Source organism: Mesoplodon bidens (assembly GCF_964165515.1).
Source record: "Mesoplodon bidens genome assembly, chromosome: 13".
Classification (NCBI taxonomy): domain Eukaryota; kingdom Metazoa; phylum Chordata; class Mammalia; order Artiodactyla; family Ziphiidae; genus Mesoplodon; species Mesoplodon bidens.
In genome coordinates, this window is record NC_138169.1 from 27687086 (window position 1) to 27710990 (window position 23905).

General features: G+C 59.7%; 1 protein-coding gene across 2 annotated transcripts in view; it reads right to left on the bottom strand.

The window, feature by feature from the left end:
• Positions 1–9971: 9971 nt before the first annotated feature.
• Positions 9972–23905, bottom strand: part of GNB1L (G protein subunit beta 1 like) — a 46681-nt gene continuing 32747 nt past the window's right edge. For both annotated transcript variants that reach the window (XM_081253333.1, XM_081253334.1), the window contains exons 6-8: positions 23134–23232; positions 19725–19940; positions 9972–10490 (exon numbers count right to left, since the gene is read on the bottom strand). In XM_081253333.1, the coding sequence (XP_081109459.1) occupies positions 10239–10490; positions 19725–19940; positions 23134–23232 (567 nt within the window). In that variant the 3' untranslated portion in view covers positions 9972–10238. The remainder of the gene's footprint in view (positions 10491–19724; positions 19941–23133; positions 23233–23905) is intronic.

Here is a 23905-nt window from a genome sequence, read left to right on the forward strand (position 1 = left end):
AGGACGGACCCCCTGCACCACATTGCCAGCCGTGGGATGCAGGTGGTCTGTTTGGTGGTCCTCAGGCCCGAGTTGAGGAGGGAAGGGCCCTGGTGGTTGAGGGGCTGCAGCCCCTTCCCTGGGGCTGGGGAGGTCCAGAGGGTATGTGGGCCATGGACGGGGTGGGGGAGGGGGAGCATGACGCACTGCCCTCCAGGTGCTGATGCAGATCAAAGCCACATGCAGGTGGCCAGAGAGAGGTGGGGGCCAGGAGCTTCTTCTAGGACCAAAAGGATGATTCCCATGGAGGCAGGAGTGCGGCCCAGTTGGAGCTGGGTACAAAGGGGGCGAGCCTGGTTCCACCGGCCCAGGCCTTGGTTTCCCTACTGTGACGGGGGGCCCCCTCCTCCTCTGTGTGGGCCCAGTGAGGCCCTTCGGTTCTGCAGGTTCCCGGGCAGAACCTCCGCACAGGCCTGTCCCCATGTGCCTTCCGCAATATGGAAGCGGCTTCTGCGTCCTGACACAGGCCCAGCTGGGAACAGGCGGGGGACACAGCCCAGCCCTGGGTGGGGACGACGGGGGTGTTTGCTGGTCCACCTCACACGTTTTCTGTATTTAGAAAAACTCAAATTGTGCCTTTGATTCAATTCCCTTTCCTGCTTGTTGTACTACTACAAACCAGATGGGTTCACGAGATGAAACTTCGGAATCTCGGCATCTCCACTTAACTGCTGCCAGGTCTGTGTGTGGGAAACAGCAGAACCAAAGGTATTTTGTTGAAAGCAGCCCACTTTGGGAGGAGCTGAGGTCTTAATAGCAGCAATTAAATTATCTTCTTAATTATAAAGAGGAACGTTGACATCCTTTATCAGCTCTCGACTGCTCGGAGCACACACCTAACCCACTCCTCCCAGCCCCACCACGGCGCCCCCCTGGGCTGGGGGACAGCCGGGTGCTCCTGCGGTGAGGACCTCCATGCCAGTGATCCAGAGATGCCATCTCGGACATCCAAAGGCTCAGTCTTCCTTGGTGGCATCAGCAGGAGCCTGCACCTCCGGTGGACGGGGCTGGACCTGAGGAAAGGCTCGTTTTCTCAGCCACGTGTGTGTGTGTCCACTGGGTAGGGCCCGTGCAGCTCTGGGGGCTACCCTCTTGCCCCGAAGACAGCCAGCCCCCCACCCCACCCCCAGGAGACCCCCATCCTCCGCAGCCCCTCCCCCAGCACTGGCCCCTTCAGGACAATGCCCCTCCCAGCACTCCTGTCTTCCCAGCCTCCTCCTGGCTCCTCTTGGTTGTCCTAACCTCAGTTCTTCTCCCCTTTGTTCCATCTCAGAGCCCAACCTCTATCCCAGGATGCATTTTCTAGGTTCTTTCCCAGGACCTTTTGTGACCTCATCACCCAGTGAAGGTGGTGATGGCAGCCAGGCCAATGGAGGCCTCGTGCAGGGAGAGGACAGCACTTGGGGTCTCTCCAAGGCCCCGGCTGCACTTGGACCTTCCCCCAGCAGGGGGGGCATCCCCAAGGGCAGGCAGGTTCTCCATGGCAGGGGCCGCCTGGTAGACTGGGTTGCTACCCGGAACACAAGCCCTTCCCACATGCCTTAGTGCGCTAGGACCCCTGTGTGCCCGAGGGCCAACCGGCCGCTGCTTCCCTTGAGGCCAGCAGGTGGGGCTCAGGGCTGCAGGAGCCCCACACAACCAGGTCGGGTGCGAGGCCACCACCTCCTTCCCTCCACCGTTGTGCTGGGGACTCGGAGCCCCCGGGTGTGGCTGTGAGGCTGAAGCAAAATATGGAAGTAGCCGCGTCTGTGCAAACTGTCACCCTTCTGGTAACAGTGAGTGAAATCTTAAAGGGGCTAAGAAATACAGGCAGCTTCCTTAAGACGCAGCTGGCCCGTCTGGAAGCTCTCTGGCCGGGCCCTTCTCCTGGGAGAGCCTGTGAGGTGGGGACTGGGCTGCCGCTGAGCCAGGAGGCGGGCACTCACCCACCCACCACCCCGTGGCTGGCCTGTGCCAGCGAGAAGCCTCTGGCCATTTAGGGCAAAGTCACTGTCCACGGGGGTGGCCGAGGAGAGGCCACGCCCCACGCGTGCCTGCTGCTGTATTCCCTGACCACACAGCACTACCGGAGAGCTGACCCAGCACCCCGAGGAGGCGGGTGGCGGCCCTGCTTCCCCTTCTGCGGGCTGGGGTGTCCCAGGCACATTTCACCTCATTGGCTCTGATGATCAAGCCCTCCCTCCCTTTGGGTGGCTGGCTGGGAGGGTCCATTGAGAGACAGGGCCCAGGACGCAGTCAGCACCCCCTTCAGGAGAGCTGGACACCGAGTCGTGCCCACAAAGTGCTGCAGGGCTGGCCCCAGAGCTGCCTGGGCTTCATCTGCCACTGTCACTGTCCTGTTATCATCTGCTTTCCTGAATCCAAGGCCACGGGGGCCAACCCCGCCCTCTCATGGGCGGGCTGCAGGCGGGAGCCGCCAGGCATCAGGCAGCCCGAAACCGTTGCTGTCAGGAAGGGGCCTGGTCTCAGGTGGGCCGGGACAGCCTCTTCCTCGTGCTGACCGGGCCAATTCACTCCCGGAAGCTGGCCCAGCCTTGTGCTCTGTGGCTGGGTCCCTCCAGTGGTCAGCTGCTTCCATGCATGTGTCTCACCCCAGGGAATTAAGTTCCCAGAAGACAGAGATCCTATCATGTGTACACCCAGAAAATAACTTAACGATGAATGTAAAACCTGGATTAAACTACAGCAAGAGATCACTTCACACCCATTAGGATGGATGGATATTATCAACACAAAACAAACAGAAAATAACAAGTGCTGGTGGGGATGGGGAGAAATTGGAACCCGTGCACTGCTGGTGGGAATGTAAACTGGTGCAGATGCCGTGGGAAACTAGAGTTTTCTCAAAAAGTGAAACATAGCATTACCATTTGACCGAGCAATTCCACTCCAGGGAGTGGACCCAAGAGAACTGAGAGCAGAGACTTGAACCTGCACTTGTCTACTCATGCTCAGGGCAGCTCAAGTCACAGCAGCCGAGAGGTGGAAACAGCCCACCTGTCAATAGCTGATGAATGGATAGAACTGATTAATTGAAAAATGGATAAAAAGATATGATCTGTCCACACGGGAATAAAAAGGAAGGACATTCTGACACTACAATGTGGATGACCCTTGATGTGATGCTCGTTGAAATGAGCCAGGTACAAGGACAAATCCTGTGTGGTTCCCCCTACATGAGGTCCCTGGGCTTGTCAGATTCAGAGACAGAAAGTAGATGGTGGGGGCCAGGGGCTGGGCAGGGGTGGGGGGAGGGGGAGTTAGTGTTTGATGGGGACAGAGTGTGAGTTTGGGAAGATGAAAAGTTCTGAAGGTGACAGTGGTGACAGCTGCAGGACACTGTGAGTGTACTTGATGCCACTGAGCTGTGCACTTAAAAATGGTTAAAAGGGCAATGATTTTTAATGTATATTTATGTATATTTAACAATTTAAAAACGCTGGATTATCCACAGTCTGCAGAAAACCATGCTGTTCATCTCAAATTGATCAAGTCCTCACCTGTCTCTAAACCAGCAGTTTTTCACACGATAGTTTTGTCACCAGGAGCTTGGGCAGCATTTGGAGACAGTGTCGGTTGTCACATGGGGTGGGTGGAGGCCGGCCCCCTGCAGTGCACAGGAATCTTCAGGGCAGGTGTCACAGGGTCTGGAGCAGCTCGCAGTGCGGCCGCAGTGTTCTGAACCCCTCAGCCTGCCTGGCACGCAGCTGGGTGGCAACTGGGTGGGCGAGCGCCCATCCCACGGGAGCCACTCTCCTGGCTACGTGTCCACGAGGCCAGGTCTACCCAGCCCCTTCCACGAGCCCCCTGGTGCCCAGGGACCCAGACTTGCCATGAGGCAGGCCATCCAGCCCTGGGCTCCAGCTTGGGTGTGGGGTCAGGACCCAGGAGAGAGCCCCTGCCAGCACCAGAGTCCGGCCAGTCCCATTGGCTCTGGAGCAGAAGGGACCTGCAGGGCAGGCGATGGTGGGATCTTTTTCACTGACCCCTGTTGCTCCTCTGAAACCACCAGGAAAGTCGCTGAGGCTTCACAGTCAGAGCCTGTGCCGACCACTGACCCCCGACATTCAACCCCAGGAGCTGGGCTCTTGCTGGCCCCTCCACCGGCCCCTCCTGGCCTGCCCAGCGTCTCTCTTTCTCTGTGGGGTTCTGACCCTCAGGGGGCCAGGCCCAGGGTGGGGAGAGGGAGGGGCCAGAGCAACACTTCCAGGTACATCTCGTGCCCACCCCACAGTGTTTGCTGAGACACAGTTTCTGCTCTAAAGGACCACATGTCCCCCAGGGAGGGACAGGGATGCCCACCAGGATCGGTCGGGGCAGCTGTGCTCTGGGGAGGGCGGGGGCTCAGGACAGTCTGAGCAGAGGCAAGACCCCTCAGGGGCGTGTCCAGCTGGCCCTGCTCAGGACCGTGCATGACCAGGCTGGTGGGTGAAGCCTCACGGCAGCACATCCACCCACGAGGGACGGATGGGTGGGGATGCACCCTAACGTCCACAAAACCAGGACACGGCCAGGTGAGCCTGGCAGGGGGTGGGTGAGACATTCATCCCTCCGTCCACAGGACCTGATGCAGACGAGGGGGGAAGGCGGCCTGGACAGCCTGGGGAGACGGGACACGGTGGGACATGGTGGGACCTGTCTCCACACTCGGAAGAGGCAGAGCTGCAGACACCAGGACAGACACGGCGGCAGGACCACGGTGCGACTACGAGGTGTGGGGCGGCCGCACCGGGTGGACTGCAGCTGTCGTGAAGCAGGTCCTCCCGCCATGAAGATGGAGCCGGGCCTGCTCACCCCTTCCTGACCAGACCCCACCCTGGTGCTGCCCCTTCCCCCTCCACGCCCCGTGTCTGAGCTCGTCCGTGTGTTGGCGTAGCTCTCGGGTCTGTTATTTATTGCTAATCACAAAACAGCCCCTTCCCCCTCTTTACTTCTCCAGGCGGTAAGAGCCATCGAGGGCCGGGGGTCACAGCCAGGAAGGCAAAGCTGCAGCGGGTGCGGCCGTGGCCTTGGCTCGTCCTGCCCACGAGGAGAGATGTGTATCCAGAAAGGGTCCATCCAGGTCCACCTGATGGGCTATCCCATTTTTTGGGCAAGTGGCTGCAGGCCCCGGGGGCCAGAGCTCACCTGATACCTGGAGGCCGCTGCTTCACGCTGAAGCTGGGCGCTGGCTACACGGGGCTGTGGTTTTTCCCTCCATTTTGGTCTCCGCTTGAAATTTCCAAAAAAAAAAAAAAAGTCAATTGTTCAATAAATTCTCAAAATTGATAAATTGTATGTTGTGTAATGGTAATTCCCTATATAGTCACATTCTAACTCAGTTCATAAATCAAAATTTATGAATAAAATAAAGTAAAATTTCCCCAACACTTAAACACTGGTTGCAAATTCATTAAAAACTCTTCTAAACATTTAACAAAACAACAGCCTCACGTCTACTTCTAACGTCTCAGGAGAGACTAGCGGAAGCTGGTTCTCGCCCGTTTCTCTCCCTCCAAGGCGCGTCCTCAGTTCTGGGGTCTCACTTTGTAAAGGCTACAAACACTCTAAGGCCCTCCATCAGGAGGTGGGGTCTGTGTCTCCCACACACCAGGGCTAGGCAAAGGCAGCTCTTGGTGCCCACCTGGCTCGCTGGCCAAGTCCTCGGTGACCCCACGAAGAATGACTCCCCCGAGGCTGCCATGCCAAGAGCCCATCCGAAGGCACCCCATGGGCGGTGCCCCTGTGCCACCTTGTCCCGTGGAGAAAGACAAACCGCCCGGTGGGCCCTCAGCCTTCCTGACTGACGACTCACGGGCATGCCCCTGAGTCTGGGCTGATTATTAACATTCCAGCAATGGGACCAGACCAGGGACTCAACTTCTCAACATGCAAGTCTTGACAAACAACAAACACACAGGCATCCTGTCATCCTGTCATCCTGTCCTCTTCCTGCTGCTATAACAAAATACCACGGGCTGGGCAGCTTATCAACCAGAGACTCTGCTCAGTTCTGGAGGCTGGAGGTCTAAGACCAAGGCAGATTCGGGGTCGGGCAAGGGCCCACATGCTGGTTCGGGCACTAATCCCATTCTTGGGGGTCCACCCTCATGACCTAGTCACCCCCCAAAGGCCCTGCCTCCAACTGCCATCATGTTGGGGGTTAGGATTCCAGCCTCTGGACTGTGGAGGTGCAGACGTTTGGGGCAAAGCAGTCCTCAGGCGCGTGCGGCTACCTGCTGTGACAGTACGTTCTGGCACACTTTGTCATTAGAATGTGGATGCGGATTCTTGGCCTATTTGAACAGAACCAGTGACTGTCACTGTGATGCCCATGGCGGCCCTTGGACCCTCAGAACTGCTCCTGGCCCCTGTGAACACATCCTGGCCTGTGGCAGCTGCGAGATTCACCCCACCCCCACCCCCATCTGCCCAGTGCCACGGAAGCAGCTCTGCTTTAAGGCAGGAGCCACACACGTCTCTGTGAAGGGCAGGCAATGAACACTGGCCCTGGGGCCTGAGGTCCGGGTGCTGTGCATGGGGCGCCGGGCTGCGACACGGAGAGTGAACCTGCCCGCCAGCTCCGAGTCTGAGCGCCCAGGGCAGGTGCTGGCCGTGCACGCAGGTGGCTCCTGCGTCCTCCTGGTGGGATGAGGGAAAGGCCAGGAGCGCCTACTCATTTTCCAGTTCAGCCACCATGAGTCTGTCTTGCTTCTTCATCTGTGGCTGTGCCTCCCACTCAGATGATTCCCCGAGTGGATCCTTTTGGGACTGGTGGCCTCTACCTGGTGGGCACGGCCCCACCACACAGCAGCCACCTTGCCCTCCCCACCTCACTCAGCTCTGTCCAGTCATGCGCTTCCTGCCTGCCCGGATCCCGAGGGGCCTCCAGATGAGCTAGTGTGATGGTGGCCGCATCTGGGCAGGGCCAAGCAGCCCCAACACACAGGAGACCAGGGAGGGCAGGGAGGGGGCTTCACACCCGCCCTGGCCCAGGTGCACAGCCTGCTCAGCTTAACCCCAGACCAGGCTCCCTGCAAGGTGCCAGCTGGTTGAGCACCGAGCCTCCAAAGAACCTTGGGTCGTCTCCTCTCTGCACACCGCTCCCAGAGCTGCTCCTGCAGAGACATGGGTGGGAAACACCTAACAGCCTTGCTTGCTGGGGGTGCAGATGCTCACGGCACGCAGCACAGAGCAGCCTGCAGGACAGCCCTCCGCAGGGAACCCCTCGGTGGCAGTGTCCAGCCCCTGGGGCCGTGTTTACAGAGCACGTGGTGGTTTGACTTCTCAGACCTCTTGAAGCTCACGGAGCCCAGGAAAAGGTGAGAATTCCCAACCGTGCTGCGTCCCCTGGTCATTTGCCTGGCCTGCCGCTGACCTCTTGCTTGTCCAAGAGGGGCCGGGGCAGCGTGATGCTGGGATGACCATGGGACCCACCCATAGAGTGCCAGGCAGCTGGAAGAGGGCCAGGCAGTGGCGAGCTCAGGAGAAATGCCTGTGTCCCCAGACCCACTTCCTCTGGTCCTGAGCATCTGGCAGGGCTGTCACAACCCGACTCGGCCCCATGCATGGAGATTTGGCCACAAGATGTCCGTGGGACACTGCTCACAGCATGTGGCCTTGGTGGGCAGCCCAGAGCCCAGCTCAGGGCCAGCAGCCATGATCTCTGGGAGCCTCTGCCTGTGCCTTCAACAGAGGTGAGGGCCAGGTATGGATGGACACTGTGTCTCCTGAGCCCTCTCCCCCTCCGGGGCTGAGTCACGGCAGGCAGCACACACAGCTCACCCCCAACGCTTGGGAGGCACCTCTGGCTTCTTGTGGTGCCCTGTCCTCTGCCGGGAGGACATGCTGCCACAGCTGTTTTCATGAATTCAGTGATTCTGCCAAAGGATCGCTGAGCTGATGGCGCGGATGTAAGCGGGCATGGGCACCACGTCCTCAGCCGCGGCCTGGTTTTAGAGGCTGCCCCAGCCCAGCACTCGGCACCTTGGGGTCACAGCTGCGGTGGGACCTGCAGAATGACTGGTGTGTTCACAGCTATGCTCTAGTGAGGAGGTCAAGTGGGTCCTGAGACAGAGTCCTTTGTTGTTTAGCACCGGCCTCTAATCCAGTCTCCAGGACAGACCCACGGGAGGGGACGCTGGCCTGAACACTGGCTTTGCTGGGGGTGGGGGCACATGTGAGATGCAGGAGCCTGGCCAGGCCAGAGAAGCAGAGGTCTGCCACCCGAAAGAGGCACCCAGTGCCCTACTGCCTTCCGTGGACAAGGCAGAGGCTGGGGTCCTGAGCAGACCACAGTGCCCAGAGGACGCCCCACATGCCGGGTTCAAGTCTCCGCAGCCTAAACAGAGCCGCCCATCTTGCTGGCATTCGTGATGTGGAAACCCCTCTGGATGCGCACCCCCCCCCAACATCCCAGGGGCCACAGCCCCTCCCAGATGTGCTGGAGGAAACCTGGCAGCACCTCTGTCCAACGGGCCCATGGGGAGGCCCGTCCCTGAGCTGTGATGGTGCACAGCCCCCCCAGTCAGGGTTGTGCATCTGGGGGGCCCCGGCTGGATCAGCAGCACAGGTTGCAGGCAGTGTGCTGGGCACCTGGGCCTGGTCGTGGGGCAGATACCTGCTGGTCCAGGTGGCCCAGGTCGGACGTCTGCTTGCTGGATCCAGAACGCTCTGCTCTGCCCACGGGAACCAGGCCAGGCTTCAGTGGCTGCCCATTGGCTCCTCTTGCCGGGGCCCAGGGTCATCCGCCCACACCCGCAGCTCTGGACCCTTGTCCACCACGAGGCCCCGCAGCCCCAGGACCCGTCCCCACTGCCGCTTCTGACCTTCGGGGAAGAGTGACCACGGAGCTCTCCAAGGATGCAGGTGGCCCTCACAGCTGTGGGGAGGCACATCTTCTGGAGCCCGAGGAGGGCAAGCTAGTCTCACATGAAGCTCCCCCAACACCCTCGGTGCCCCCCTCTCAGCACCCCACGCAGTGCTGGCATTTCAACCCCACTTGTGTCCCTCGTGGTCCCTGCTTCAACCAATCAGCCAAACCTCAGAGCCCTTCAGCCCCCGAGCTGAACCTGGAGGCCAGACTCTCCAGCAGGGCCCTGTTCCAGCGGGTTCGGCATCCCGCCACCTGGATACACACGTGTTCTCCAGATGCCTGGGAAAGCCACGCAGCCCTTCTGGAGCGCAGCCACCGCAGACCCCACCCTCTCGGGCCTGCTGGGACCCAGTCTGGTTATAAGCAAAGTGTGGAGTAGGGGGGTCCTGAGTGCCCCTTAGGGCCCCTGCCTCGGGGGAGGCCATTTAGGTCCTGCAGCCAAAGGGGGGCTGACCTCAGGTAGGGTGAGAAGGAGGCTCTCCCGGCAAAGAAGCTGATGGAACGAAGGGGTTTGTGGCCCCCAGCTTGGTCGGGCTCTGCCCACAGCCCCCAATCCAATTTTCAGGGTCCCATTTCTTCCCAATCAACAGCCCAGCCTTGAGATAAGCTGTCCTGAGGTCTGGGCTCGGCCCCACGTGGGAGCAGCCGGTGGCTGCCCTGTGTGAGCCTCTGCAACAGCGCCCTTGGTCCCTGTCTGTCTCGCTTGAGCTGCTGGGCTTTACGCCTAGAAGCCACGCTGGGACAGCCACCTGCCACTCTAGGCCTCACTCCACGAGGTGGCCCTTCTTTCCTCCTGCTGGTCCTGCTGGAGGCCTAGCTCTGTGCCCTGCCCGCCACCCCCATCGGGGGCCCTCTCCCTGCCGCGCTCCCGTCAGGACCCCGTCACCGGCTCAACCCTGTGATGCAGGAGCTCCTGGCCATCTGCGGTGTGAGGAGCCCAGGACCCGGGGCCCACACTTGGCATCCCTGCTGGACGGACCAGCCACCCTGCCCAGTGGAGGCTCTGAGGACAGACAGCTCTGGGCTCTGACCACCCAGGGAAGCAGGGGGTCACCTGGGAGAATTCGTACCTCAAGCCTGCAGGTTTGCAAACAAGTTTATTATCAGGCGCCCCCCGGGTTGGCCTCTTGCCTGGGTCGCTGGTGCCCAGTGTCTGGCCTGGTTATGCTTTAAATGGCAGTCACCATGGCACAGACGCTGTGCTTCATGAAAGGGAGCAGGTCCCATGCAGGAAGGAGGCCCGAATGACCGGCTCTTCCCATGACCAGTGGGGCCCGTGGCCCACGGCCTCCGACCCCTTGCACCACTTTCCCGCTATCCAAGTGTCCTGACAAGGAGCCACGAGTCATGTGCACGGGTAGAGAGACCAGACACTGATGCGCTGATCCCCAGACCCTGTGGCCAGCAAGCCGTCAGCAGCGAAGGCCACGCAGTGCACGGTGGCGCTGTGGAAAGCCAGCACGGCCAGCGGCTTCATCGTCCGCCAGTGAAACACACGGACGCGATGGTCCCAGCCCGCGGTGGCCAGGATCCTACGGTCTGGCCGAATCTTGACGTCGGCAATCCCGGGGTTGGTGAGCACGTGAGTCCCACGCACCTGTGATCAGAGCGACAGGGAGAACCGTTAGGTGGCTACTTAGACCCGCCTCCACGCCTCGCCCTCTACCAGGATGCCCCCGTCAGGAACAGGGAGCCAAGCGCTCCTGCCAACTTACTGCCGCCTCCTGGAGCCACAAAGGCGACCCTTGCCCTTGGCCAGACCCTCGGGTTGAGACAGGACAGGCCTCAATGGACTGCGGCCTGGGGCCCTCCCCAAGGTAATACTGCCCCCCAGCCTCCAGGCAGCACCGCCCACTGGACGGCAGCAAGGTCAGTGGGTCCTCTCTCGCGAAACCTCACCGCACCCAAAGCAGGAGGAGCAGAAGGAACGCAAACCCCACCTTCAGCAAAGCCGGGGGAAGGGCAGCCCTGCGTGGCATGCGAGGGGGAAGGCCGCCCGGGGTTGGATGCGCAGCCATTTAGGGGCCATCTGGCAGCTCTGCCCCACGCTGACAACACACACTTGGCCATCGTCGTGATGACCCAAATGGCCACGTGATTCCGCCCATCCTGCCTTGGCCCAGCCCTGGGCATCAGGAGTCCTTGCTGCCCCGGGGTTGCTGGTGTGCCCACAGCAGCTCCCCTTTCTCTGCGAATTCACCTCCTGTTGGGCCAGAGCAGCCTCAGGGAGAGTCATTCGTTTTTCAAAGACAACACAGGGAAAAGGAGGAAAGAAACTCGGCGAAAGATGGCAGCATTCCTCGGAAGCAACCACTCACCAGGCACTTTTACAAATCAGCAAAACAGAACTTCATGAAGGAATGATCTCCATAAAACAAGAACCAGGTGAGCAAACCCAGAGAAGGGAGCCTGATCCACAGGCACCGAGAGAAGCAAACACTGCAGAAGCAAGGGGAATCGGAAGAAACAGCAAAGGCAGGCGTGACCCAACCTGGGGACAGAGGCACAGCCACTAGAGAGAAACAGCAGATGTGGAAGGCCGCGCAGCTGCTCTGACCTTTGCCGCTTAGAAAATCTGTTATTGCTTCTAGAAACTGAAGTCTTAGGATCCACAGAGAGCCTACAGGGTGGTCACAGGAAGATGCGCTTGATAACGTCATTGGACGCAAAGCTGATTAGTCCTTTTGTCAGGCAAAAGGATCAAGTCAACCGTGAGGGCAGAATAGCCCATGGCCACGTCTGGGCCACGTCTGGGCCAGACGGCGGGGTGACGCCTGCGAAGCTGGGAGGCGAGGCCCGAGAATTTTATATCCAGCCAAACTGTCGCTCAGGTATGAGAACAACAGACGAGCATTTGTGAACATGTAAGAACCCAGGGGATGCGTCCCATCAGCTCTTCCTGGAGAACTAGGAGATTAAGTCCAGTCTCTTAGAAGAAAACAGGGGAACGGCAGCAAGTGGCCTGGCAGAGAGTAGGGAACGTAGTCCCCTTGCAGGATTAGGCCTGAGACAATACGGGGATCAAGGCTACAGAACCGGTTGTGTAACTAACAGAAATACAGGACGGCAGCAAAAGAGACGGGTGTGAAGTTCACTGATCTGCTCATCTTTGTCATCTGGGTCGAAGATACAACAGTCAGCCTCATTCTACGGAGATTATCTGACACCCACTGAGGTGCTGACAGAACAACCTCACTTCCTCTCCCCACCCAGGTGTAATCGTTTCCTAGTATTTGCCCTTGTATTTCTCTGAAAATGAATAAAAATATACTCAACAGACTTTTGACTGGATTCCAAAGTTAAAGCCAAATGCGTGCTGTGAACGTGAGAGACACCAAAAAGAATGACTGGCCAAGAAACCCCGGGAGCCAGCAGACGAGAGAGTCGGGGCCCACCCTGGGGACCAGGGAGCACTCGGACAGACTGTGCCCACACTTGACAACAACAGAGTGTGTACAGTTCACAACGAGAAGCCGCAAATGTCTGCTCAGCAGACAGACACCCTTCAGGAAGCTGGGACTACAGGAGGTGGCTGTGATGGGCAGCTGGTGCCAGACCACTCCGCGTGCTGCCAACAACCACCAACTGGACAAAAGACACTGCGTGACTGCATCCAGGCACCAACACCGGCGGGAAGGGCAGCTGACAGGGGAGCCTCCCAGAGGCCCAGTAGCTCTCTGCTGGGGGAATGTCTGGCTGCAAAGTCCAGGCGGAGCACAGGGGCCACGTGAAGCCAAGGAGGTGATCAGAGGGTGGGGCCGCTGGAACCCGTGGGGTGAGGCGGCAGCATGGAGGGGGCTGGGGGAGGGACTGCAGGCCATGTGGGTCCCACGGGTCCTCGTGAGGGCTGGGCTGTGCCCACTCAGGGCACCACACAAGGTTAACCAGCCAGTGGCTGTTGCAGGGTTAAAGGCAACGAATACAAGAGATCAACAGTGATCTTGGACCCAGCAGCAGAGGGTGACATCTGTGTGTCCACACAAAACCAGCTGAGACCCCGCGTGGCCGCGCTGCAGGGCAGGCATCACGCCCTGGTTGGGCCTACTCTGGTCAACCATGATGAAGCTGGAAACCAAGCCCCACAAGTGGGAAGGGGAGGTACAGTTTGGAAGGTGAGTCCCACGCATTACAGGAGCCTGGGGATGACCCTGGGCCCCACATACTGCCTGATGGAGTGGAAGCCAAGCCCATGGTGCAGGTGAACAGCTGCAGGGATGAGAGTGATTGCTCTGCAAAGTAACAGAATCCAGTCTCCATCTCTATCAGTACAATGTCTGGCACAGACAAAAATTACTAGACACCCAAAGAAGTAGGAAAAAAAGCAGTTAATGGAAACCAGCCCAGAATGGCACAGGTGTGGAACATATCAAAGACTTTAAAGCAATATTTAAATATGTTCCAAAAAATGAAAGAAAATGCAAATAATTACCAAAAAATTGTCTTGATGAGTGTACAGATAGCATCTATTAGCAGAGAAATGGAAATTCGGAACCAGCTCAGAACAGCCAACACTCTGTGAAGGTGAAGAGCAAAGCGGGAGGACCGACTTCACAACTTGCTGTGAAGCTACAGGAATCAAGACCATGGATGTTGGTGGAAGAACAGACAAACAGATCAGCGGAACAGAAAAAAGAGCCCAGAAATGGACCCCCATAAACGTGTGACCTTTGACACAGGAGCAAAGTAGCCTTTTCAACAAACAGTGCTGGAACAACTGGATGTCCACATGAGAAGAAACGAATCCAGACACAGACCTGCCACCTTCACAAAAATCAACTCAAAATAGACCAAAGACCTAAATGTAAATTGCAAAACTATAAAACTCCTAGATGACGACAGGAGAAAACCTAGGTGACCTTGTATTTAGATACAACACCAGAGCACAATCCATAAAGGAAACAATTGATAATCTGACTTCACTAAAATTAGAAACTTCTGCTCTGTGAAGACACTGTTGAAAGAATGAGAAGACAAGCCAAAGACTAAGAGAAAGTATCTGCAAAGACGCATCTGATAAAGGGCTGTTACCCAAAATACACAAGAACTCTTAAGAAAATGAGCAACCCAATTTAAAAATGGGCAAAAAGCCTGAACAGACACCTCAGCACAGAAGATACACAGATGGCAACTAAGCATGTGAAAAGATGCTCCACATCGTATGTCATTAGAGAAATGCAAATGACAACAACCAGATACCACTGCACATCTGGACACATGTCATTATACATTCGTCCAAACCCATAGGATGTACATCACCAGAAGTGACCCCTGATGTGAACCAAGGGCTCTGGGTGGTGATGAGGTGTCAGTGTAGTTCCATCGACTGTAACAAATGTCCCACTTGTTGGGGGGGAGATGTCGATAGTGGGGGCCTGGGGGTATATGGGAAATCTCTGTACCTTCCTCTCAATTTTGCTGTGAACCTAAAACTACTCTAAAAATAGTCTTTTGTTAAAAAAAAAAGCACAGTAATAGAAAATGTAGAACTGAAAAGCTAATAACTGACGTGAAAAATGTGTAGGACAGGCTTAACAGCAGATTGGAAATTATTATTTTTTATTTATTTATTTTTTTGGCGGTACGCGGGCCTCTCACTGTTGTGGCCTCTCCCATTGCGGAGCACAGGCTCTGGACATGCAGGCTCAGCGGCCATGGCTCACGGGCCCAGCCACTCTGCGGCATGTGGGATCCTCCCGGACCGGGGCATGAACCCGTGTCCCCTGCATCGGCAGGCGGACTCTCAACCACTGCGCCACCAGGGAAGCTGGAAATTATTTTTTTGAAGTCTGTAAACTAGGGGACATTATCAATGGACATTACCTGACCTGAAGAAGAGAGAAAACTGACCAGAGCCTCGGGGGCCATGGGACAATGTCACTCAGGGAGGCCAGACCCCTGAAAACCACAAATAAAAAGAACGTCTTGGGAGAGGCGAGGAGAAGCCCCACGAGGTGACCAGGAGTGAGGACCAGACGCCAGGAGTCCCCAGCAGATGGGGGTCACCAGAGACCACGTGTCTTCAACGCACATGAAGGAAGCAAACCAAGTGCTCCAGAGAAAAGGCAGAGGTTGTCACAAAGCATGAAAAAGCAGAGCCCCACTAGAGGGCCCGACAAGACGGCCAGGCAGCGCGCACGGGACAAAACAGAACCCGTGCGATGAGGTCGCGTGCGCGGCTGGCCCACGAGGGGGACGCCTGTGTGTGAGGGAGGCTGAAGGTGAAAGATGGAAAAAAGCCACAGAAGGAAGTAGCAGCCAGAAGACACCTGGCCTGAACCATGTGAATCGTTGCTGAAATGGGGTTTCAGGCAAAAATCCTTCCCAGAGATAACAAGTGTTCAACCCCCCAGGAAGATTCAAAATGCAGACCAAGAACACACAGGACCCAGGAAAGTCACCAAGATGGACCCAGCAAGAGCACCCCCCAGAGGCCGGGGCAGTCATGGCTTTCGACCCACATGGCCCACATGAACCACACGGCTGCCTGAGGGGCAGGCGCAGCTGGGTGGCGGCGGGCAGCAGAAATACCTCTTTCCAAGCACGGGGGCCACGGGAACCTACTGGCATTTCAGGGAGCTGGTATCACTCAGAACTGGTTCTCCAACCACAAATGGATCAAGTTAGAAGACTAGAAATAAAAAATAACTGGGGAAAGAATCAAACATTTGGAAACATAAAAACACTCTGATCAGCTCCGCAGTCAGAGAACAAAGAAAAATCGGGCGCCCGGAAGTGAGTGTGATGAATCCCGGTCAGAGCTGCACATCGAGCCTGGAGGACTCAGGGGAGGAAAAGAAAGGTAGACGGGAAATGGGGAAAAGATGTTTAAAGAAAACAAACGTAAGCCTGGTCAAGAATGGACAGAGGACAGTCCTGCAGATAAAACAGGGACGCAATCACAAACAACTGAAAAAGGTCAGTGCAGCCAGCATGTGGGCAGCGCCCCTGCGGCGACCCATCCAGCCCCTCCATGCACGCCTGCCCTGCCTTCCTGTGGCCTCTGTCCAGTGCCCAGGCCCGTGATGTCCCGGGACCCTTCTCTGTCCATGGCGACCAGCAGCATCCCCGCATGTCCCGCGCTCTCTGCCACTCCGATGCTCTCGTCCAGAGGAATCCAGGCGCAGTGCTTCCTGTCTGTGCTGCACACAAGCAGCCATAACCCACTCACTGGGTGGGTGCCCAGCACCGCCCTCACTCCCACCACCCCCTCCCTCGGAAGCTGGTGCAGCCATGCCTGCATGAGAAGGCAAAGCCCACACGTGTGCCCGCAGCAGGGGTGCGTCAGCCTGAGCCCCGACTCATAGACAAGGACAAGGTGACCGTCACAGCCCACGACTCTTCCTCTCCCAGGAACTCCGCCCTGGGCTTGGAGCAGTGGGTGCGTCGGAACCCACTCGGGGCCCTGCTTCAGGGTGGATGTGTTAACAATGGGGATGTTTCCCACGGAGTAAAGGGCTGCCCAAATCTGCTGTCTGCTGGTGGAGCTGGGAGCCCAGGTGGTGGCCGGGGAGTTGCAGAGCAGCCTGAGCCGTGGTCCCTGCGCGGCTGGCTGCGAGTCGGGTGTGGAGCGGAGCGCATCCATGCCAGTGTTGCCACCTGGGAGGGGCTGAGATACCCAGGACGGCCCAGGGGAAAGGGGACAGGAGTGATGCGCCCCCACCCTCGCAGCCCCTCCTGGAAGCTCAGAATCAAGGCACAAGGCCCTTTCTGTGGGGACCTGGACTGGAAGAGACCAGTCCTATCGGGGCCCACCAGCACCCGTGTGTGGTCAAGGCGGCCGGAGCCCTGCCCATGGTGTCCCGAGATGTGTGTGTGGGGGGTGGTGGTGGTGCTGTGCCCATAGCTCCTCAGCTCAGGGTCCCATGGTCTCCCTCGCACCAGCCCAAGTGTCCCGCTGCTGACACTTTAGAGGGAAGCCCCCGGCAGGGCTGGGGAGCAGGCGGGCAGTGGCCACGGAGCGGGGAGGAGGGGACGCCTGGCCAACCAGCCGTGGGCGTGGTGGGGGAGAGTGGTCGTCTGACTCCAGCCTGGGTTGGCTGGGGTGGGGGCCTAGTTATTACTTCAGGGCCTAGAAATACCGCTGGCTGTAAATCAGCCCCTGCTTCAAGGCCGTGGACCCTGCCCCAAGTGTGGGAGGGAGGGGCAGGTCTGTGCACCACCTGTGTCTGACGACAGCCAAGGCCCAGACCCCGGGCTCGAGGGGAGCAGAGCGAGCAGCCCCTACAGGTGGGTGAGCGTCCAACGTCCTAGAGAGGGTGGCCGAAGGCTCCAGTTACCGCCACGGCCTCTGGCCAAGCCCGTCTCGGACCAGGACCCTCCAGGAAGGATCCCGGCCACCAGTGGCTCTCGCAGCACATGACCTCAGGTGCCAGGAATGCGTGCGCAGCACGGCCCCATCTGGTTCCCATTACCCTCACTCCACGCGGGAGCCCCATCTGCGCCTCTGCAGCGCCCGCCCGCCCACCCGCCCGGGGAGATTGATTTGGGCTCATTAGAGCTGCTGCCGCGAGGTAAGGCACATCTTTGCCCATGTGGCTCCAAGGCCAGCGCCTCAGGGCCAGTTGCAACACCGAGGGCCCAGGGAGAGGTGCCTGCAGACACCGAGACGCTGAGGCCCTCGAGGCCCCAACACCTCCTCCTTGAGGCCTGTGTTCCAGGACCTAAAGGTGTCTGGGCCTCTGGGGACATGGACGTCTCCGGCAAGGCCACAGTGGGCGGTCGAAGGGAGGAGCGGCGCCTCCTGGGATGCACACTGAGAGGCCCCAGCCGCAGCACGGCCTCCACCAACCTCCGGGCTGGCCTGGCCTCCCTATGCTCTGACTTTCCAATTCATATGTACAGTGAACCTCCAGCTCTGTGCTGGAACATGCCCCATAAATTTAAGTCTGAAGTTCCTGCAGCTGTTTCTCCAACAAGCCAGGGGAGACCAGGCTGACCGGGGCCAGGCCGGCAGGAGGGGCCTCTTCCCGGGGTCCTGGGGGCAGGGCCTGGGGGCACTGCAGTCGGTGGGGCCCTCAGGAGAGCCACCTGGGTCTCTAGGCATTTGCAAAGTTGGGCTGAAGTTGAAGCCACAGCAGGACAAAGCACTGGACCTCATGAAGGGTGGGGGTCGCTGTCTGGTTCCCACCAGGCAGGAGCAGAGGAGGGTGTAGGGGGAACACCGATGCCCGCCTGGCCAGGCTCTGTGTCCTTGATGGCTCAGAACATGAAGACCCAGCATCACGTAGCTCCGCCCTATTTCTAAAGATGAGCACCATGGTGACTTCCACTCCCACCATCCACATCCAGGACTTCAAGGCCTTGGAGACCCTTCCCCTGGGATGGAGGCTGGAGAAGCTCCACCCCCACAGCCGGCCCCAGCCCCGTAGGGAGGCCTGTTTGACCCCATCCCGCAGGGCCTCTGTGGACTCCCTGGGACACAGGACAGGAAGACGGACGGGAAGCTGCTTTACTGCAAGTCAGGCGAGCGTGGCACAGGCTGGTCTGCGGGGGGGTGGGGGGCAGGGGGCGATGCCAAGGAAGCTGGAACACCTGCCTTGTCCTCATATGTCACATGACCCCTCCCTCCCTTCCCCTCCCCCCCTCCCCGGGACTCCACAGGGCTGCTCCCCTCTCAGGACCCTGCCCAGACCCTGTAGCCACGGCCACTCGCTCTGGTTCTAGCTTGGTCCTCCCATGGACTGTGCTTTTTAGGAAGCTAGAGCGGTCCCTCCAGCTGCCACATGGAAGGTCTCCCTGCTGAGTCCGCCCTCGGCCCCTAGCTCCTGCCCAGGACCCCTCACCCACCCGATAGCCCTGCCCCTCGCTGTCCTGCACCCAGAGTGTGGCAATGCCCACTGAGCGTGGCAGTCTCTCCCGATTTTCACCCATGCCTGCCCTCTCCCACCCACCCAAGTGCACAAAGCCTCTTCCCTGGCTGTGGGGGCCCCGGGCTGCTGGGCAAGGCCTCCCATCTGGGGAGGGCCCGAGAGGTGCCCTCTTCCTGCGGTCTCCTGTCTGCAGAGAAGCCTGGACCATGCAGCCCCTGTAGAGGGCGCAGCCACAGGCCCTGTCCTCCAGAGCTCCGGGAGGTAGGATACACGGCTCCCCGCTGGGGCCCCACTCCCCCACCAGACCTGGGCTCGCAGAGCCGGCCGTGGTCAGGTCTCAGCCTTCTGAGGCTTCCTGGCTAATGGGGGCGCCCCCGCCCAGAAGCCAGTGTGCACTCAGGCCACCCTCAGGGGCCTGACAGGCACAGGGCACACCCAGCACCTCACTCCCCAGGACCTCACCCGTCTGAGGCCTGGCCAGGAGGCTCCCCTCCCGGCCAACTCCATCCCCCGCTCCCAACAGGGCTGAGCACTGGGCACCCAGATGTGGCCCCCAAGGGCCCCCCAGACACGTGGGATGGGAAGCCACTGAGCGGTTACGGCCCTCCCACTGCCCCCGGGCAGCTTGCAGACAGCCACAGGGGCCTCACTCAGGGATTTCTCCATGTAGGGTTTGGGTTTTTTTCTTTTTTTTTTTTCTTTTTGATTGATCAGTTCCTTACTGACCAAATTCCTCTGAGTTTTGCAAACGGGCTTGTACAGTCCTGGATTCTACATGCCTTTCCTCTAGATGGACGAGACGTGACCGCTATTAGCCAAGGTCTGAGGGAAACCCAAACCCTGTGAATGGCTCACGAGTGCCAGCCCCTCTCCTGCCGCCCACCAGGGCCGCCCGCGCCGGGTCCGATGATTAATTAACTGCGGACCTGCCACAAGTCCTCTTCATGCCTAAATATTGTTCCAGCCCATCAGACTGTTGGTGCAGAGCAGGATAAATGACACCTCGGGCCTGGCCCACTGACCTGCAGGGCCTGCTGCTCATCCAGGCTCCAGACGGCCAGCGCCTTCTCCGCAGAGCCTGAGACGCCCCTGGCCTCCTGGGAGTCGAAGTCCAGACCCATGACGGGCTCCGTGTGGCAGGCGACGCGGCTGCACACTTTCCGTGAGGAGACATCCCACAGGGCCACCGAGCCGTCCTCGTAGCCAGCCAGGAGGAGAGGGCGGGGACTGGAGTCAGCCTGTGGGGACAGCTCGCAGTCAGCTGGTGGATGCTCAGGGGTCCCGGGCCTTCTGGAGGAGAAGGAGCTTGAGATAGGCCGCCTTCCCCACTGAGCCCTGGGCGGTCTGCACACCCCCAGGGGGCCGACACCCAGACTGGGGCCAGTGCGGGCTGGGTGGGGCGCCTGCCGTCGGGGTCTGGGACACTGGCTGGTCCTTCTGCTCCTTCCCACCAGCCGAGACGTGCGGCCACCCCTGGGCGGGGCCGGCCACCTGTCTAGAACTGCCGGCCAAAGAAAATCTCGAGCTCCGTCTCAATGAAAAATGAACCTTCTGTACTTTGTCAACGTCGCCGCGGAAGCCCCCCAACCGTCAAGGCTGCAGAGTCAGCGCCTCGCCGGCCGAGCCGCGTGATGGATGAGGGCGCGGGTCAGAGGCCTGCGCCGCCGCCTGCAGGGGAGCATGGGGACCCTGGGTCGGCCTGGCACCGACCGAGAGCGGCCGCCCCGTGCTTGGTGCCCAGTCCCGGGACCGCCGCCAGGACCTGGCACCTTTGCTCTCCACTGAGCTCCCAGGGCTCAGAAACGACCAAGCGCCCCCTGGCAGCGGAGAATTTCCCGAGGCCAGGAGCTCAGCCAGCAGCCCTCAAACCCCGGATGGCCAACGGTGAGCACAGGGCCTGGGGCCGCCAGCAAGGCTGCCTCCAGGGTCGCGTGCAGCTCCAATGGGGGCCCGCTGCTGGCGGGCAAGGCTGGTGCTGAGCCGCGTGCCTAGACGTGGCTGACAGCACCCGGGCAGGCCCTCCTGGCCCACCCGCTAGAGTTTACTGCCCACCCAGAGGGGCTCCACGCCCAGGTGTTGCACACCACGAGTGTCTAACATGAGTGGACGCTACGTCCTCGACCCCAGGAAGCAGAGCTCACTGTGCTTGGTGTGAGGGGTACGTCTCAGGGCCCCGCAGAGTGAGGGGAGTGAGGGGAGCCAGGGGAGCCCCGTGCAGACCAGCTCTGGGATCTGGAGGACGCCTCCGACAAGCCCTTTTTTCTGATGATAACATGTGCTCCCAAGAACAAAAGCAGGAAGGAGGAGTCCAAGAAAGCAGCTGTGAGGAACTTGCTGGGGCCCCTTGGGTCCATCCCCCTTGGGGCACTGCTGTGTCCTCCCACCGGCTTCCCACCGCACTGCCTGGCCCAGCCTGCTCCCCAGCCCCCACCCCGCATGTTCCTCCTGTATCCAGGTCTCCCTCACTGCCTATGGTCTGGAAGCTCTGAGTGCCTAGGCTGGAGCGGGGGCTGCGCACTGCTGAGTCCCCTGTGCAGGCACACAGGGCAGCCAGGGCAGGAGCCAGACCAGCCACAGGGCCCCATGCCAGGCTCTGTCCCTGCACTGAGGCCCCTCCACCTTCTCTCCTGGCACGCAGGGTCCCTGCGGCCCCCAAGATAGACCCTGCAGGCGGGTCAGTGCTCTGGGGCCTCAGTCCTCTGGCGGCCATGCCCTTGGTGCCAGGCTGACTTCTGCTCGCTCTGTGTCCCCCCCCCACCCCTGGGTGTACCAGCCCGAGGCGCTCCCCAGCTCCTCGAGGTTCCCCAGGGAGCCCTTGGCTGGGGGCTTTGGGGGGGCACTGGAGGACCTGCTCCAAGGGTTGGTGTGGATGACCTCTGACCTCCTACATGACAATCATCCTAACAACACAGGCCATCCACTCTCAGGAGCAAAACAAGAAGTCTCTGAATGTTTCAGAAAGGAATCCCACATCGGGCCACTCTGCCACACTCAGATCAATAAGCTATAACCTGGACCTCCAGGCTTGGCGAGGAATAAAGGGACATTTCAAATCAGCATAGACTTTTCTTAACAGGATGCTTTGCGCTGGATCTGTATCAACTAACACAACTCGATTTGTCCTTCTGTCAACCACGTCAATTACCTTGACAAGTTTGTACATCCCATTTCTGCACATTTTTCTGATGGAATTCTTACACGATTAGGCAATGATAGCATCTCCAGGGAGGGAGGGTGAGCGGATGCAGCCCCGTCCCGCCCGGGGCCTGTGAGCGCCAGGCCACCTCTACAGCCTCCGCTGCCCCTCCAGGCGCCCCCCACCTGCCTGCCGGCACCAGCAGCTTTGCCATCCAGGTGAGTCTCAGAGCCCCCACTTCCTCATGCCCCTCCCCCATGGGCTTCTCTCAGTTCAGAGATGGCAGGGACACCAACTGCAAGACAGGGCAGGGCCCTGGAGGGACAAGAGCTGGGCCCAGGGACCCTGCGGGCACACAGATACCTCCAAACCATGCGAGCCTGGCTGGGTTCGTATGGAGAGTCACAGCAGGGGCAGGAACGGCCTCCCCCGGTCCCAGGCAGCCCGGGACGGCTCTGAGGAGGCACAGGTGAGCTGCTCGGAGCTGAAAAACAGGCCGTAGGCAGCGGTCTGGGACAGCCCTGGTCAGTGAGCTGCTCCCCATGGCTTCTGCAGCTGTAAAGACGCTGCCAAGACTCTTTCCACATGAATGCACTGGACCATCCGCTCTGCTGCCCCCAGGAGTAGATGCCCATTTTGAGCTGGTGCTGACCGCTGGGGGTGGGAAGCTGCCCCTCTGGTCAGGAGGGTCCCTCTCAGGCCTCGGGCTCAGCTCTGGAGCCACAACCCATCCTGCAGGGACTCAGGCCTGTGACTCCGCTGCCCCCCGGCTTCTGCCACAGCCCCAGGAGATGCCTCCAGACCCTCTCTAATCAGAGAGAACAGCCAAGAAAGAAGGAAATGGCACGGATCAGAAATTCCAAGTGTGGCCGCAGGGAAAGCCAGCACATTAAGCCCACTCCAGCCTCAACAAGGCAAAGAAGTAACAAAAATTAATCCTGGCAACGCAGGGGCCATGCAGGCTTGCAGGGTTAGTCAGCACCCCCTCCCGGCCCCACGCCAGGCCGCGCCGGTGAGCAGACCAGAAGGGAGCAAGTGGCTCCCCGAGGAGGGGGTCACTGTCTCCCACACCGCCCTGCGAAGACGAGGATGAGCCCAGCATCCCCAAAGGGTCTGTAGGTGTCCTCGTAGCAGGAGGGCTGGAGGGCTGGGGACAAGAAGGCTGAGGAGGACGCTGTGCACACGCCTCCCAGGGGCCAGTGCCCGTAGGTGATGAGGAACCAAGTCCCTAATGGGCATGATTCACACCTGGCGGGCGTGGCCGGCAGGTGTGGTCGGTGGGCGCTGGGCCTTACCTGCCAGAGCTGCAGGCACATGGGCATGCCCAGCCTGGCCTGTGCCTCGGGCTTCAGGGAGCACACTGACGTCTTGGACGGCATCTCCAGAATCTGAACCTGACAGTAAGAAAACAAGCTGAGTTGGGCCAGAGCCAAGTCAAGTCTGTGCTGCACAAACAGGAGACTCTTGAGGCCTCAGCCCGGCCACTGTGAGCCTGTCTGCGCCTTTGGGAACCCAGGCCATGTCTCCCGCACTGACCCACGGGCTCCTGGGCTTGGGGGCTGCCAGGCTGTGTGGAATGCACGCGTCACTCCTGAGTGACCGGCAGGTCCCTTGAGCAGTGTCACTGCCCCGCAGCCACCTCAGGCCTCCTCTGCGTTGACCTCTTGGCCAAGCAGGCGGACGGGCCCATGGCGCTGACTCAGCTCACTCGGCCTCCCGCCCTCCTCCTGGCACTCCTTCCTGGTCGGGCCCCACACGTGGATGACACTGAGCCCTCCCGGACTGTCGCATGGCACCTAGACCTGCACACCTGGGGCCCCAGCACCTGCTCCTCCACCGTGTGTGGCCTGTGCTCAGTGTCGCCTGATGCTGACACAGCCCCTCCTGCGCCTGGCTGGGTGACATGTCCCCACCTGGGGGCTCCGGCCACCCTCCTGGGGATGCTCCACCAACAACAGTGTGTGCCCCGCAGAGCTGCAGGGCACCCCTCGTCAACACGGGGCAGCCCCAGGTTTGCAGATGAGGAGTCTGAGGTCCAGACGTGATGGGGCATCGAGGGGACAGAAC